This window comes from Parasteatoda tepidariorum, chromosome 9 (assembly GCF_043381705.1).
Source record: "Parasteatoda tepidariorum isolate YZ-2023 chromosome 9, CAS_Ptep_4.0, whole genome shotgun sequence".
Classification (NCBI taxonomy): domain Eukaryota; kingdom Metazoa; phylum Arthropoda; class Arachnida; order Araneae; family Theridiidae; genus Parasteatoda; species Parasteatoda tepidariorum.
Genome location: NC_092212.1, coordinates 56,900,934 through 56,916,074, shown reverse-complemented (window position 1 = coordinate 56,916,074; position 15,141 = coordinate 56,900,934). Strand labels below are relative to the sequence as shown.

The window sequence follows — 15,141 nt, the reverse complement described above, 5'->3', positions numbered from 1 at the left end:
TGAAACATAAAATTGAAATCAAACACATTTTTAACAAATATATTTATATATAAAAAAAGAAAAGAGAGAGAGAGAGAAAAAAAACTGTAACCTATACGCCATAGTTTTGTGATGTTTCTTTTTTTAAAAAAGGGAATATGGAAATTAACTAATAGCAAAACTCATAAATTATTACTACAGTTGAATAATTTGTAGCTGTTACCTCAAAAAAAAAATTCTTTCAANAAAAAAAAAAAAAAAAAAAAAAAAAAAAAAAAAAAAAAAAAAAAAGAACACTTAGAAAAGTAGAATTTAAGAAAAAGTAAAACGATATGATAAATAGCTCATTTTTATTATCGTTTTCTGATTTTTATAATTAAACGTGCTTATGCAACACCACACGTGTGTATCGAACCTTATTGACTTCTGAATCGACATTTGCAACAATTTGTCTACTATAACTTCACTTACGGATATCCCACTGTGTAAAATTTGAAATCTAATTTTATTTAAAAAAAAAATAATGAAAATGCAAAGTTTCTGCAAAAAAAGAAAAGAAACAAAATCTGGCAACATTGCTTCCGCAGAATTTCGCATTTGGCGACGTTTTTCTTCTTCTTTTGTGCTTCTCCGCCGCCTCGACATCCAAAGAGAGGAACAAAAGCAACCCTTCCGAAAAGCGAAAGTAACGCCGCGGAACTGCTTTTGTTCAATCAAACGTTGTCTGTTGATACTGTCGTTTTGTCTCAAGGCTCTGTTTACAAAACAGTGGAATGGATGAAAACGCGATACGAAGTTCTATTCCAGCTATTTTTCCATTAAAAATTGTAACCACTGTTTTGCGTGGTGTAAGAAGTACTGTTGAAAACACAACACATGGTTTTCTTTCTATTTTGAATATTGGATGTAAAAAACAAATACCTCCAATTGAAAATGATTTATTGCTAATTCCTGCTAGTGTTTTAGCCGAAAAAATTCGAAAAGGAGAGGTAAGTTAGAATTTCCGATTTTTTAAAAAATATCTTTGCAATAAATATAAAAATATTAATTTATAGTTGGTAGTGTTAAAACATTGTCTTATTAATTTAAACATATTTATTGATTCGAATACCTCACACTTTCAATAGTTCAATTACGATTTTAAAATGTTTGTGAAAGATTTTTAATTAATATAAACAATATTAACTCGAACATATGTTAATTAAACTGTATCAGTAATTAGAGTTTCTTAATAAAAATTTTAAATGTAAAATATTAGTATAATTTTTTAAATTTTTTTGATAAAGTTCTTGTAAGATTTTTTGCTATGTACACAACTGTTATAAAGTACAAGAAAATTCTGCATAGATATTTTATGTACAAAATTTATCAAATTTAGCCAAAATTTTTCCAACTATTGCTTTAAACTTGAGCCCGACTGGGTTACACTTTATTTTTATTAAATAACGTTAATTTTTGAGCAATCGATTCTTACATAGGTGCATTTTCGTAACTGTTAGAATTTTAAAAATCATAGAGTATTATGAGTTACAGTTTATAAATTTTTAAAGATAAGTATTAGTGATAAAATGCAACTTTTAAAATTTTTTAAGTGTTGCGATAACTAAAACGCAAAGCTGGTCAAAGTTTACAGTATTTATCTCTGACTAAAAACATAGTGTGATTACTAGACCATATTTTCTTCGAATGATCAATGCTTCATCATAGAGATCAAACTAATTTTCATACTAAATTCCTTTCAAAATTTCCTTTTATTTATTTATTTCTTAAGCTTTTTTATGCAATAAATATTAAAGTAAACGTAATTTTCTTTTACTCCGACACAAGAGAAATTTTATGTTATCAATTACTTCTAATTTGACTTCTCCAATCTTTAAATGTTCTTTTGACAAATTTCAAGATTTATTACAGTTCAAATATCGAGTAATGTAAATATAAGATGAGCTCAAGATTAAAACTAACACGTTTCAATGTGTGCAAAATATAAAATTTTGCAAAACATAAAATTTTGCAGATAACAAAACTTGCTTCTGTTTATAACTGCTAGTTATATCTTTAGTCTTTTGTGTTTCTGTACTGCTCCAGCCAATTATTTAGTTAATGAGAGATTGAAAAAGGTAACTTTTTTATAAATTATCATTAAAAAATTAATATATGGACCAAAGATGTATGTTAAACTATTCAATTTACGTCGCAAGCAAAATGGGATTCTTTATTAACCCTTTACGAAGGGCAAATTTTTCCACTAATATTATGCTAAAAAAAATTTTAAAATTGAAATTGATTTGTAAAATAGAAATTCGTTCAGTTTAATGTCTCAAATTAATGTGATTTTTAAGACCTTTTTTGTGGGACCGTGGATTTAAAAATTTTCCTGCTGAAAAGAATTGGCCATTAACTTGAACTGTGAACTTCAAATAATGAATTTTATAAATTATGTGTTTATAATTACAAATAAACTCTATGAGAAATGATCATTGAACGAAAGCATAACGCACAAGAGAAAATAACTATCTATTGTTGATATCTCTTCTTGACCCGACGCAAACCTTTACCGTTACCTACATTAGAATAAATAAAGCCCCCTTTATAGGTTTTTTATTATTATTATTCTGCCTTCTAAATTTTTAAGCAGATAGCTGCACTAATCATAAGTGAAAGAATAGCTCCCTACAGACATTTAAAAATTAATTAAGTTATTGGNAATAAAGCCCCCTTTATAGGTTTTTTATTATTATTATTCTGCCTTCTAAATTTTTAAGCAGATAGCTGCACTAATCATAAGTGAAAGAATATCTTCCTACAGACATTTAAAAATTAATTAAGTTATTGGGAAGTAGACAACCCACGAAAGTACACTTAAAAAGGGTTGAACAAATTAAAATAATAATTTGGTCACAGCTCCGTTAAACAATGCTTAAAATTTACCAAAGTTTTATTTTTAGGTAATAAGAAATTGTTGCTTAGTTTTAAATTAGGTGTATATCAGCGTTTAGAAAAGCGCTCAAAACTTTCGTAAAGCAAATGCTGCCAATTTTCAATCTTATCTTATTTAGATATCACCAAGGAACTGTTTTTTCGTGTAATATCAATAAAATAACTTTCTATAATAGAAAATTTTAAATTAATAAAATTTGTTGATAGTCTGATTCGAAATCGTAAAGCTGTTTTTCAAAGGCTTTGTCGCCACTTGAAATAACAATTTTTAGAGAATAACATGGGCCTCGACAGCTCAGGGTATGTTGGATATGTCTTTCTCGATAATCTCAAAAAGTTCCCCCGTAATATTTCAGTCAAATAAAAAAAAATATCAATCATCTAGAACCGTGGTGGCTGCGGTGATCCCAATATAGAGAACTAGATTCGAATCCTAGCGATGGATAGTCGATACATATTCTGCACTATTTAGATACCAACATTTATGTAAACAAAGACATTAAATGATTTTTTCCCCTTAAGTATCAATAGATTGCCGCACTCATCATAAGAAATATGCCTTCCTTTGACTTTTAAAAATTAGCGAATTCTGTGGGAAGCAGGGCATGATATAAGAATGGTAAATATTTATGCTCGTATTGAAGTTTAAATACTCAAATGCGCGATTTCGAATACGTTGGCAGTAATAAAAAGTATTTAAAATATCGAGTTTCTAAAAACGATGTGGAAATTGCGGGGCCGGAACTAAGACAACTAACTGTAACACCTGCCGAGAAAAACTATTAACTAAAGTTGATTTACGCCGGCATAATCGCAAATTGAGCGTGTCAAAAAGTGCTTACTCAAATTCGAAATTCAGGTGTCGAAATATCGTATTTTAAAAAAAAAAAAAAAACATATGTTAAAACATGCGATAAATCGATAAACAGCTCCCAAAAACGATCGAAAAAAATTGTGAATTTACGACGGGATCGTCGCGAACTGAGTACGTCGAAAAATAATAGCTCAAAATTGAAATTCACGTGTCATAAAAACGTCGCATAAAAATATCGGAATTTAAAAATTATGAGAAAGAAAAGCGAGTGAAAATCCAGACCATCAGAAGTTACTAACAATATTTGCAACTATTTTTTTTTCTTTCTATTTTTTTTACTAGCTATTTGCAACTTCCTAGACGATGTAATCGCTCCCTGACTGGAAGTATGCTTCCCACGGCCATATAAATGGGCAAAATCGGAATACAAGTCAACGATTTCATGTGCCATCATACAGCGCACTACTATTCTGACTAACGCGAACAAACGCTGAACTTGGAGCTTCAATATTTACAATTAACTAAAACATTTATTACTTAATTTAAATCATTATTAATTTATCTAAGTATTTCTTAATCTGATACCCGATCTTTAAAAAACGTTTAGAAAGTTCCGAATTAGACGGAAAGTGATATATTTAGTGAAAACGAACATGCAAGAATGGAGATATGGGTCTCTTGTTTGAAAGGCGATGATGCAAAAGTCGAACTGGAAACGATTAGCTTGAATAATTCGAGTTTATGACTAATATGTTATGGAAATCCTGAAATTGTTTTTCTTTTTTTAAAAAATAGTCTCACCTTCAGACATAATAACCGGCACGCCCTAAATATTTTGAAAATTTTTTCAAACTGACCATGGCATGCAACATCAAAGAAGAGGAATTGTTCTAAAAATTTATATTGGCTAAAATAGAAAAAAAATCTTTTACAGAAAGCTTCAGTTTTGCATATGCATTACAAGAGTTCCCCGAAAATTTTTAAAATCGCTCATAAAATTGTCAACTTTTATCTCTACTCGACTACCTATTGGTTTCCTAAACGGATATACTAATTTTATAAATAAGATCTTCTTTTAAATGACATTTTTGTTTTGATTTTGTTATAATAATCTTCCAGGAAAGTATCTTGTTTTTTAACGCTCTGCGCTCTATTTTAGAACTGTTTTGCGTCTGTAAGAGATACAATATTTTCTCTTTTTAAAGGAAAGGGAAGAAAATTGCGTGAAAAATTCTAGTTTAAAAAATAAAATTAAACTTTATATTGAGTTGCACAACAAAATATTAATCACGAATTCGAGATTATTTGCTTAAAGCTCTTAAAGAGTTTCTTTCCGAACTTTTTAATTTGTTTCTAAAAGAAAACAGCTTCATTACCATTATTTGCTTTTGTTTTTGTAACAAATAGGTTTTTTTCCTTCTTAAATATAGGAGTGACTACTATTATATACTACACTATTATTTCCAAGAAAACTTTTATGAATTAAATTGCATAAAACAGAGAAATAAATTCATGGTTCTTTTGGCACAAAGTAAAGATTTCGCTATTGTGGGCTACTTATTTGAAGACTACTTAGTTTGAAATCTTGAAAGTATGAAAGGTATTAATTTCGCCACCATTTAAGCTCATATTGGAAATAAACAACGAACTACAAATTATCAACAAATAATATGAATCATTTAATAAGTAATGACGCCTGTCTGAACTCTCACTAGAAAACTGGTTTTTCCAATTTATTCATAGCAATGAAAAACTTAAAAAATTGTAAAGAATTGCATAAAGTAAAAGGAATATATAATCTAATTTTTTTGGTCAAGTTTCAAGTTTAATATTGATATTAACATTCATTTTCAAATTAATTTTTTTAGCCCCCCTGGTTGTTATGTTTGAAAGTTTCTCAATCACCAAAAATCCGAAATAAATAAATAATTTTGAAGACCTTAACCGTTCAAAGATTTTACATGCATGTGAGATCTGAAAATGAAGTATTGTTTGAAACTAAATAGCTAGAATGTTAATTGATAAATAAGATCCAATTCATATGTTTGGAGAAAAATAAATTACGAAATTAGTCTTACTCGTAATCATTATTAATATTTTTTTTTAATGTTTCTTATTTTTAATACCTCAAAAAAAGTTGTTACCCTTTGAGTATTATCGAAAAACAAGGTTTTGCTTGCCACTTCGTAGAAATTGTCACAGTTCGTTTTAATAGTCGCATCACGAAAATCACATACAAGTCAATCAATTTACGTGACTGAAAACTATTCAGGTGGCTGTCTTTTTTTTCTTTTTTTTTACTTTGTGATGTTAATCGGAGAAAAATATATATCGGCACAGTTTGATTTCCTACAGTGTGATTAAATTTTAAATTTCATTGTTTGTATGGTGTCAAAATTTCATTACAATACTTTTGAATACTTTTTTAAAGTATTGAAATACTTCAAAAAAAATTTGAAACAAAATTTACATAAAATTTTAATGTTTACAAAATACAAATAATCCAACTGCTATTTTTTTTTTAAAAAAAGCAATGGAAAGCTAATCGATTAAAATTTTCAAATGGTAGGTATCTTTCAGACATTTTTTTCACATTCAGTGCAGAAACGAAAGATTTTTTTTTGTTGTCAATATGTGTGAAAGGTTAATATTTTAGAGCTAAAAGGTTGCTAATATTTGAATTTAGCAAGATAGTTTTAGTAATATAATTACCAATTAATATCTATTTGTATGCGGTTTTCTAATTACTATCTATTTGCGTAGCATTTATTTAATCTTTAACTAAATTGATGCAAAAAAGGTATGGAAGCAATGAATTTAGACCATTTTTGCTTGAAAGTGAAATAATTATTAAATGCATTAGAATATAAATTTTCTCTTAAACGTGCATAAGTTATACCCTCCTAGAAAAATCTAAAATTTAGTAACATTAAAAACCTCCTATGCTTGATGTTTTCACTTATATACTCATCTATTTGCGTATCATATATATAATCTTTGACTAAATTTGTGTAAAAAGGGTATGGAAACGATGAATTTTGATCACTTTGGTTAAAAGTGAAGTAGTTATTAATTGTATTATAATATAAATTTTCTCTAACGTGCATAAGTTATGAAAAAATCTGAAATTTAGTAGCTTTAGAAAAATTTCAACGCTTAATGTTTTTACTTATGTATTAATCATTTTAACTTAGAAAAAATATATTAAAGATAATCTAATTTTAATTGAAAATTTTATTTTTTTGCACTCTGATATATTACTGAGGATAAGTAGTATTGAAATTCGTTAAATGTAACAATTTTATCGTACAATTTAATTGTGTATTAGCGAGAAACTTTTAAAAACAGTTATAATACCAAAAATAGTAAATAAAAAACAATGCGTATAGAAAACGGTACTGGGTATTATCCTAGTACCGTTCCCAGTACCGCCCATCTAAAATCTAAAAATAAATTCGGATGTGGTTTAAATTTAAATAGTTTCTCAGTTTGATCATGCAATAAGTTACATATATATTTTGTCTATTTTTTTATGATCAATTACCATGTAAAAATAAGTTTGGAAAGCAGCAAAATGATTTGGGCGCAATGATGGCAAAAATGGTCGACTGAATAATACGTAAGAACCAAAAAACAATGCACATAAAGCACAATGTATGTAAAAAAAAAAGACTGTGTATTAAAAAAAGCATAATAAAAGAGGTATGATTTAAAAACGTGGTTTTCAGAATCTATAAATTGGTGAGTAAATTTGCTTAAAGCCGTCATCGAATCAATTCGCGTTTTTATTGCTACATCAAGAATTGATATTAAATTGGGGAGGGTGTCGCAAATACTTTTGTTCTTATTTCTCTAAAGAATGCTTCGATTTATCTGTTAAAAAAAAAACCTACTACTCCTTTTTAAATATTTTATCCTTCATTACGGCCGTGAAAACATTGTCATATAGGTTTCTCGTTTTCCTTAATACGGTATGTTTTTCGTTTCACCTATAATCTAAATTAACTTTTGTTTGAAGCTTCCGCATTTCCTACTCCCATGAGTAGCTTCCATTGTCTTCGACAACATGAGGAAAATGGTTTTGTTTGAATAGCTTTTTAAAGGTTTATTAAGCAACTTTGAATCAATTCTGTGCAAATAAAAATTGGATTCGAGATACTTTTGTTTACTGTTTGATTCATGTGAAACAATTGTGAACTCTAAACTGGTGCCTTTTTTTTCCCTTTCCTCCAGACCTAGGTTTGCAAAACCCTTACCTGTATAGTCCACGTCTGGCTACCAGTCCAGCTCGCCACAACCCGGTGCATATTACATAATACATATAAAAAAAATTTACAATAAAATTTAGTAAACAACATTAAAAGTCTTGCAGAAGACAATGAAGTGCATCACATTTGTTTAAAAGAAAAAACAATGAATAAAACAATAAATGAAGTAAAAATAACTAGAACAATGAGAGAAACGAATTTTGTTATGTACATAAAAATTGAAAAAAGGAAATAAAAAGAATAAAGAAAGTGTACATAAATGAAATGTATCATGTAAGACAAAATAAATACATTTTAAATATATGAATAGATATATTTCTTATGTAAGACAGTTTTTTTTTTAGTAGGCAGCCCATAATCTTAATGAAGTTAACATTACAATTTTATTAAATTATCATTAATGGATAAAAAATGCATTGTGTTTTTAAGTTTAGTATTTAATGTCTTGTTAGTTAGGAAGTTTTTCTGCCATTTGTATAGGTTAGATTGATTCCGCGGACGAAAAAACTGGTGCCTGGGAAGATTGAAAGCTTTAATTTAGTTTTATCCTTCGTTTTTTATGGTGACGACAGTAGATTGAAGCTAAAAGCCAAAACATCCAGCTACCTTCTGTCGACCTTCGTAAATAATAATGAAAGGCGATAATTTCTTCGAAGTGTCTGAACCATAAAATTTTTTAAAAATATGCAGCTGTGAAGTTAAGGGTGAAATAAAATTTAAAATTTTCTTTTAAAAATTCTCAAAGAAGTTGATAATCAGAAAATTAAAATTGGTTTTATTTATTTAAATATAAATAGGATTTTTTGAATTTTTCGACATTGATGTATTGAGTAAATATTTTAGGCTCTCAATGGTTTTTTAAATTATTAAATCTTTATCAGACTATTCTAGGAATCATAATTGCTACATATTTTAGTATACATTTATATAACTATCTGCCTTCGGCGACCAGGTTGGTCACCTTTTAAAATTATTTTGTTTCAACATGTAGACTTCAATGGTAACCAAGCCAATTTGCTCAGCAAAACTGTATTTAAATATTTGTTTTTCAACTCCTCCAATCGTAACATCTTAATTAGTCTTAAACAATACATTAGCCCATTTTTTTCACCGCCTAGCTGTTGTACGTGACCTTGCCAGCGTGGAAGCAATTTGATTTCATCTTCATCTATTTTCAAGATAGTCTGCTATATTCTCAAACTTCCTTTTGTATTAGATTTTAATAATTTAAAATCTGTCCATTAAATTGCACAAACCACCATAAGTATGAGTTCGGGATATTTTAGAATAGTGGTAGCAGAAATATGAAAATTTCCATCTCTGTAGTGAGATAAGATTGAAAACTCATCAACGTGCTGAACTACATCCTCACGCACCTATTGAGCCATAACTTGAGTATCGTTATATGCTATTACTAAAAAAAGACAAGCTCAGTCACCAATAATTGGAATGGCAGTATGCGGGACCACAGCACCGTCAAGGTATAAAATTTCTACAACCATTTTAGAAAAGATAAAAAATAAATCTAAATTATTACTTAACTAAGTTTTTTATTTTTAAAAAAAATATTAAAACTGTTCTAAATACATACTTAATGTATAATTAACTATTTAACTCCACTTAAGTTATTAAGATAGCCTAACAAAATAAATAATAACTAAAGTATTGACAATAGATATAGAAATAGCAGAGTTTACGGTGCCACATAAGAGAAATATGTTTAAATAGATTATGTATTTTATAAATCAAGAGTTGTTCTTTTTACATCATTTCAGTTTAATCTCCAGAAAAATCAATAAATTGGTCGTGACTGCCCCCTCTGTAACAATATCTTGTTCTCTTTTTTCCGCCCCTTTCTCTTTTTCTTTTGTTTAAATAAAAAAGATCGAAATTGTTTAAAGAAAAGGCATTTGATTTTGCCCAAATGGGTATCACATATAGGAATGTATAAGTAATATATTTATTATTAGTACTATAAAAGCACATCGTACTAAATTCTCAGCATTATAGAAACTTTCTAGCTCTAAAATAAGCACACTCAAACTCGTTTCTTTCCGAGCTCCAAATTGTCTCACAGTAGTCATCGAAGTCAAGCATCACTGGCTGCGGTTAGTGAACGGTGGGTGATCACTTTGATCAGACTGCTAAAGGACCCAGGGTGTGCGGTATCTGTGCAGGTCATCGAGCTACAAAAGCGGGGGGAGTCATCCTCTCTGCAGAAGATCAAAATTGTGATAACATGTCTTCAGATCCTCATGGATGTTTTCCAGATCGTCGCCAAATAGCTCACTGTGCTGCTTTGCTGCGATGTAAATAAAGTATTACGAGTACTACTACTACAGAGCTTCAAATTAAGCTCTAGTAAGAAGGTACCGTGTCCAGACTTATTTAAAAATTATATGATAAAGAAACAAAGTAAATAAATGCTTTAATATTTTTGAAATGATAAATCACCTAATGTTTTAGTTTTAACGCAAGTACTAAATTTCTAAATGTAGTATTCATGACAGAAAAATACAAGTGTATTATAAAAATCATTTTTAAATTTTTTTTATAGTTTTTTGCAATTATGAGTTAATGAAAAATAACTTAAAATTTGAGATATGAAAATTTAAAGTTACGTATGCTTTTGAAAGGCAAAAGTAACTATTTATTACAAATATCGTCTCAGATCCGTTATTTTCCTTTCCACCTGATCTAACATTATTATTCTGCAGTCATGCGTTTCTAAGGAAGACAGAAACTGAGCCTGAAGTAATTGTTTAAACTTTTTCTCAGGGAAAGATTATTACAGAAAGTGGAATAGCCTGATAATTTTTGGCGCAAAATTTACTGGGCGTCCGCATATGTTCCTACTTCTGAATAAATAAGATTGCTTGCCATTGTTGTCTACTGTGTAATTTATCATATTTTATATCGTAAAAGTTAGCTATAAAAGGAATTGATTTTGTTTAAATCAATGATTCCGAACCTATTTTTCACGTACCGTCTTTAAAGTCAGAAAATTTTGAAATACTAAACTAAAATTTTTTCGAATTGTGATATGTTAAATGAACGTAAATGAATTTTAGTTAAATTAGTGTTTTATACTGCCCGTAAGTTATAGAAAAATGCCTAAAGTTATCTAAAAAGTTAAATGGCGGAATTAAAAAAATATTAAATACAAAGATCAATATAAATATTCAATTTAAACTGTTTTTTTTCTTCTTCCTTTTAGAGATGTGCGTTTTTGGTGCTGTTTTTTATAATAGAATATAATAAATTATAAAAATCAAAAAAGTAATAAAAAATGTGATTTCTCAAAAATAAGTTGACATAAAGACAATTTTATATCACGGAGCTTGAGTGGACTAAGTAGAATTTCATACATTTTTTTTTTAACCTTGTTTTGTATTTAAATGACTTGTATGACCTGTAACATTTCCACTTACCCACCAGGGATCTGTTTAGAAGAAATTGGGGTCCGTTAACGGACCCTTCACAAAATATCTTTTCATAAAAACGGACCCTTCACAAAATGATTTTTCTTTTAATCGGACCCTTCACAAATTTGTTTATCTTCATTATTGTTTTGTTAATTAAATAAACCCTTCCCAGGCAGAAAAAAAAAGGTGGATGTAAACGAATTAAGTTTTGTCTTCGGCAGACGATTCTTCCATTATTCGCCGAAATGAATATTCTGTGCTGAGCAGTGTAGGCTAAATACCAAATATTTGTATGTTGCATCTCTAATTTAGAAGCAGCAATAGCTGTTTATTTTTGAAAATTTAATTTTTTTCATTTTAATTTTACAGTGCTGAGCATAATCTTGTATCTATTTGCAATTTAAAACCTCCTTGAAAAAGTTTTTTGCAATAATGGACCCTATTTGCACAAATTCATAAAAGCAGGACCCTGGTTGAAAGAATGTGAGTGATTTTTTTACAATTTCATGAAAATCGGACCTTTAACAATGTCTTGGCAGACCCCTGCCCACTATAGGTATAACCGGTAGGGATCCCTTTGTTTAAATAAAAAGTGATAAACTTCATATCTTTTACGTTAATATTACATCTGATATAAATTAGTAAATATTATTTTCATCACGTCTTTGCTCAGTTAATATAAAGTACACTGAAATAAGTAAGGTACGACTCCTTACCATATAAAATCAAATCGCATATCATTAAAAAAAACAATAAAAAAATAATTAGTTTTTGATTTGTGGACATCAGTGTTCGCGTTTTCACCATCGAAACCTTAAACTTTAGAATATTTGAAGTGATATACAAGTTCAAGATACACATTATAAATAGATTAATTTCGTATTAAACTACTTAATACCCATTATATATTACCAAAAATAGTTAATTCAGTTTTTTTCTTTTTTAGTTTATTGAATTTCATAATCTTTTGTTATGCTAAATTATCTTGTTTTTACAAATTTTTCTTCACTCATTGGAAAAAATCTAGTCTTAAATTTGGATATTGTACACTAAGGTTTGCCATTGAATTTTTATTATTATTATTTTCAATCGGTGATACCTTTTATTCTGCCAATTCTTTTCTTTCGTTATTTTTTATCACTATGAGCAGTTTGATTTAACAGACATGAAAAAAAAAAGTCCGAGTTTACTGCGGTGACCTTGTTGTAAACCTTGTAGATTACGCACTGCGACGAAGTAGTATTTAATTTCCATGTTCTATCAGTGCATAACGAAGTTGTTCCTCAGCATTCCGAGCACAGTTATTAAAACTTGAGTAGCTTCACTTACAGTGAAAAGCTTAATGAGATATTTAATTGGAATATTTTATTTCGTAATACATATAAACAAGGGTGATTCAATTATAAGAGTTGTTTTCGTGATACTTAATAACAGAGCTTACTTTCATAGGGTCAGTCTCATTTACTAATTTCTTTTAAATTATAGTGATTTGAAGAAAAAAAATGTTCGAAATATAGTCAGATGCCAACTTGCTCCGGACAGCAAATGTATATTTTAAAGTGGTAGCTTATCAATTGGGATTCTTGGTTTAATAAATTCAATTTAGTAGATTTTTGTCCACCACTATTTCTAAATAATTCGTAGGCTTATATAATACACCGCTTTGAAGTACTTATGCTATACCTATTAAAAAGCAAGCAAAAATAGTTAAATATTTGCAAAATTTACTTTGTTGTTTTTTACCTTTTTTAAAAAAAAAAAAATTATTTTGGTGTGTCCGGAGTTGGCATGTCCGTATTAATGTGTGATATTTTTTAAATAGAAGTTAAGGATTCCTTAACTGCTATTTATAAAATATTCGCAATTTAATTTAACTGATTAAAAGCTTGAAATAAAAAATAAAATTATCATTTATGATAAAAATAATTTGAATTTGATATAATAGAGGAATGACTAAGATCTGAAAGCTTTAAGCTTGAAATACTTTAAAAACTCTAATTAAACAAATGAAAGAAATAAAAAAAATACAAAATTTTCATACATAACTACCAATTTTAGAAAAAAAAAGGAAAAGAACCTTTTTTAATAGTGAGTTCCGCAAATTGCAATAGCAATTAAAGGTAAATTTATTGTAAATGAGGTTTTATTGCCATATTCTTTTTTCCGTAATATTCAATGGGGAATGTTAATTTAATTATTATATTTGAAAAGTAAATACAGTGATATGGCAACTTACGCGTGCAGCAGCATTCCCAGGGACCGATTAAGACAAATTAAGGCCCAAGGCCCACAAAATTTTCCGGACCCCTAATAAAATATTTTGAAATTAAATATCTAAAGAGTAGTCCTAACAATAAAAAGAAACTATTGAACTGCATGATTTAAGAGAAACATTTTTTAAAAATTTGAAATCAGACAATTTAAGATTATTTTTCTAAGATAAAGTTTTCGCATCCAAATATTAAAGCAAAATATAAAATGTTGTGTGAAAATAAAAATAGTTTGGTGACCACAAACAAGTGAAATCAGTGATTTTTGCTGAAAGTCACTGATTAGCTGAATTGTTTTAAAGATTGTAACCTTCCATCTACAGCTTTACATATTTGTTAAGAATAAGCTTTTAGTTCTTGTTGACACTAATCATTTATAAGAGACTTCGCCAACATGCATTCTCGTTGCAATTGCTTAAGCCGTTGGAGTAAAAATTGCACCAATTAAAATCCAGCTGTACTTTCGAATTTGATAATGTTTACACGAGTTTGGTTTTCCACAATATAAGGAAAATTTGAAATAAAGAAAGGCCTTTTTTGAGAAAAACTGTTTCTTTCAGTATTTAAAAAAAGTAATATTGTGGATTTTCTACTAATTTTTGAGGCCCCCCTGAAAGTGTGGGCCCTAGACCCGTGCCTATTGGTCCTAGGCGATAATCAGACCCTGAGCATTCCCATCCTTTTAGTCCGACCTTTTGATTCAATCTCGTCCTCTTTTAGTAAGATTGAATAACTAACTCAACCTTTATTATAATTATGAAGTGATAATTTTTTTTAACGAGCTTTTATTGATAACTAGCTGTACCCTGCGTGCGTTGCAACGCTCTCAATTTGAATTTGAATTTTGTATTTAAGTGTGTAAATGACATTTGCGATTATGATTTGAAATGCAAATTTTATTTAATGGTGAAAAAAACCAGTGATAGTCTCAGCAGTTAATTCTCTAGGATATCATTAGTGCATTTTCAAACAGACATGTATGGTGATGCACACGGAGCATGAAACATATTTTGGACAATGATCTGAAATAAGACTGGATCTATGGTGACATCAAGAATTTCTGCTGATATCTGATCAGTTTGGCAAGGTGGTTTTTTTTCAATAAGCCAAATTAGAATGTGTGCCTGAGGCAATCCTCGTTTTTGCCATTCAATAGAGTACACCCAACACCGTGTCTCTCTAAAACCATGACGCTTCACAATGAAATCAAGTAAAGATTATCATTTTTGTTTGAACACACGTGCTGTAATATCATGACGATCCGATGATGATTGTCCTGGTAACAAAATATCTCTAAATTCAACCCAAGCAGAATTGCACGTAAATGTAATAAATAAATCTAGGAGCCCATATGCGAGAACATATGTCACTGCATCCTGTGAGTATTCATGCATGTGCCTTGGACTCCAAGGCACATGTATGAATACTCACAGGAGTAAGAATACTAC

General features: G+C 29.0%; 1 protein-coding gene across 1 annotated transcript in view; it reads left to right on the top strand.

The window, feature by feature from the left end:
- The first annotated feature begins 618 nt into the window (after positions 1 to 618).
- LOC107436409 (fatty-acid amide hydrolase 2-B) overlaps positions 619 to 15,141 on the top strand; it is a 40,834-nt gene continuing 26,311 nt past the window's right edge. Inside the window, exon 1 of the mRNA XM_016048120.4 lies at positions 619 to 968. Within this exon, the coding sequence (XP_015903606.1) occupies positions 753 to 968 (216 nt within the window). The 5' untranslated portion in view covers positions 619 to 752. The remainder of the gene's footprint in view (positions 969 to 15,141) is intronic.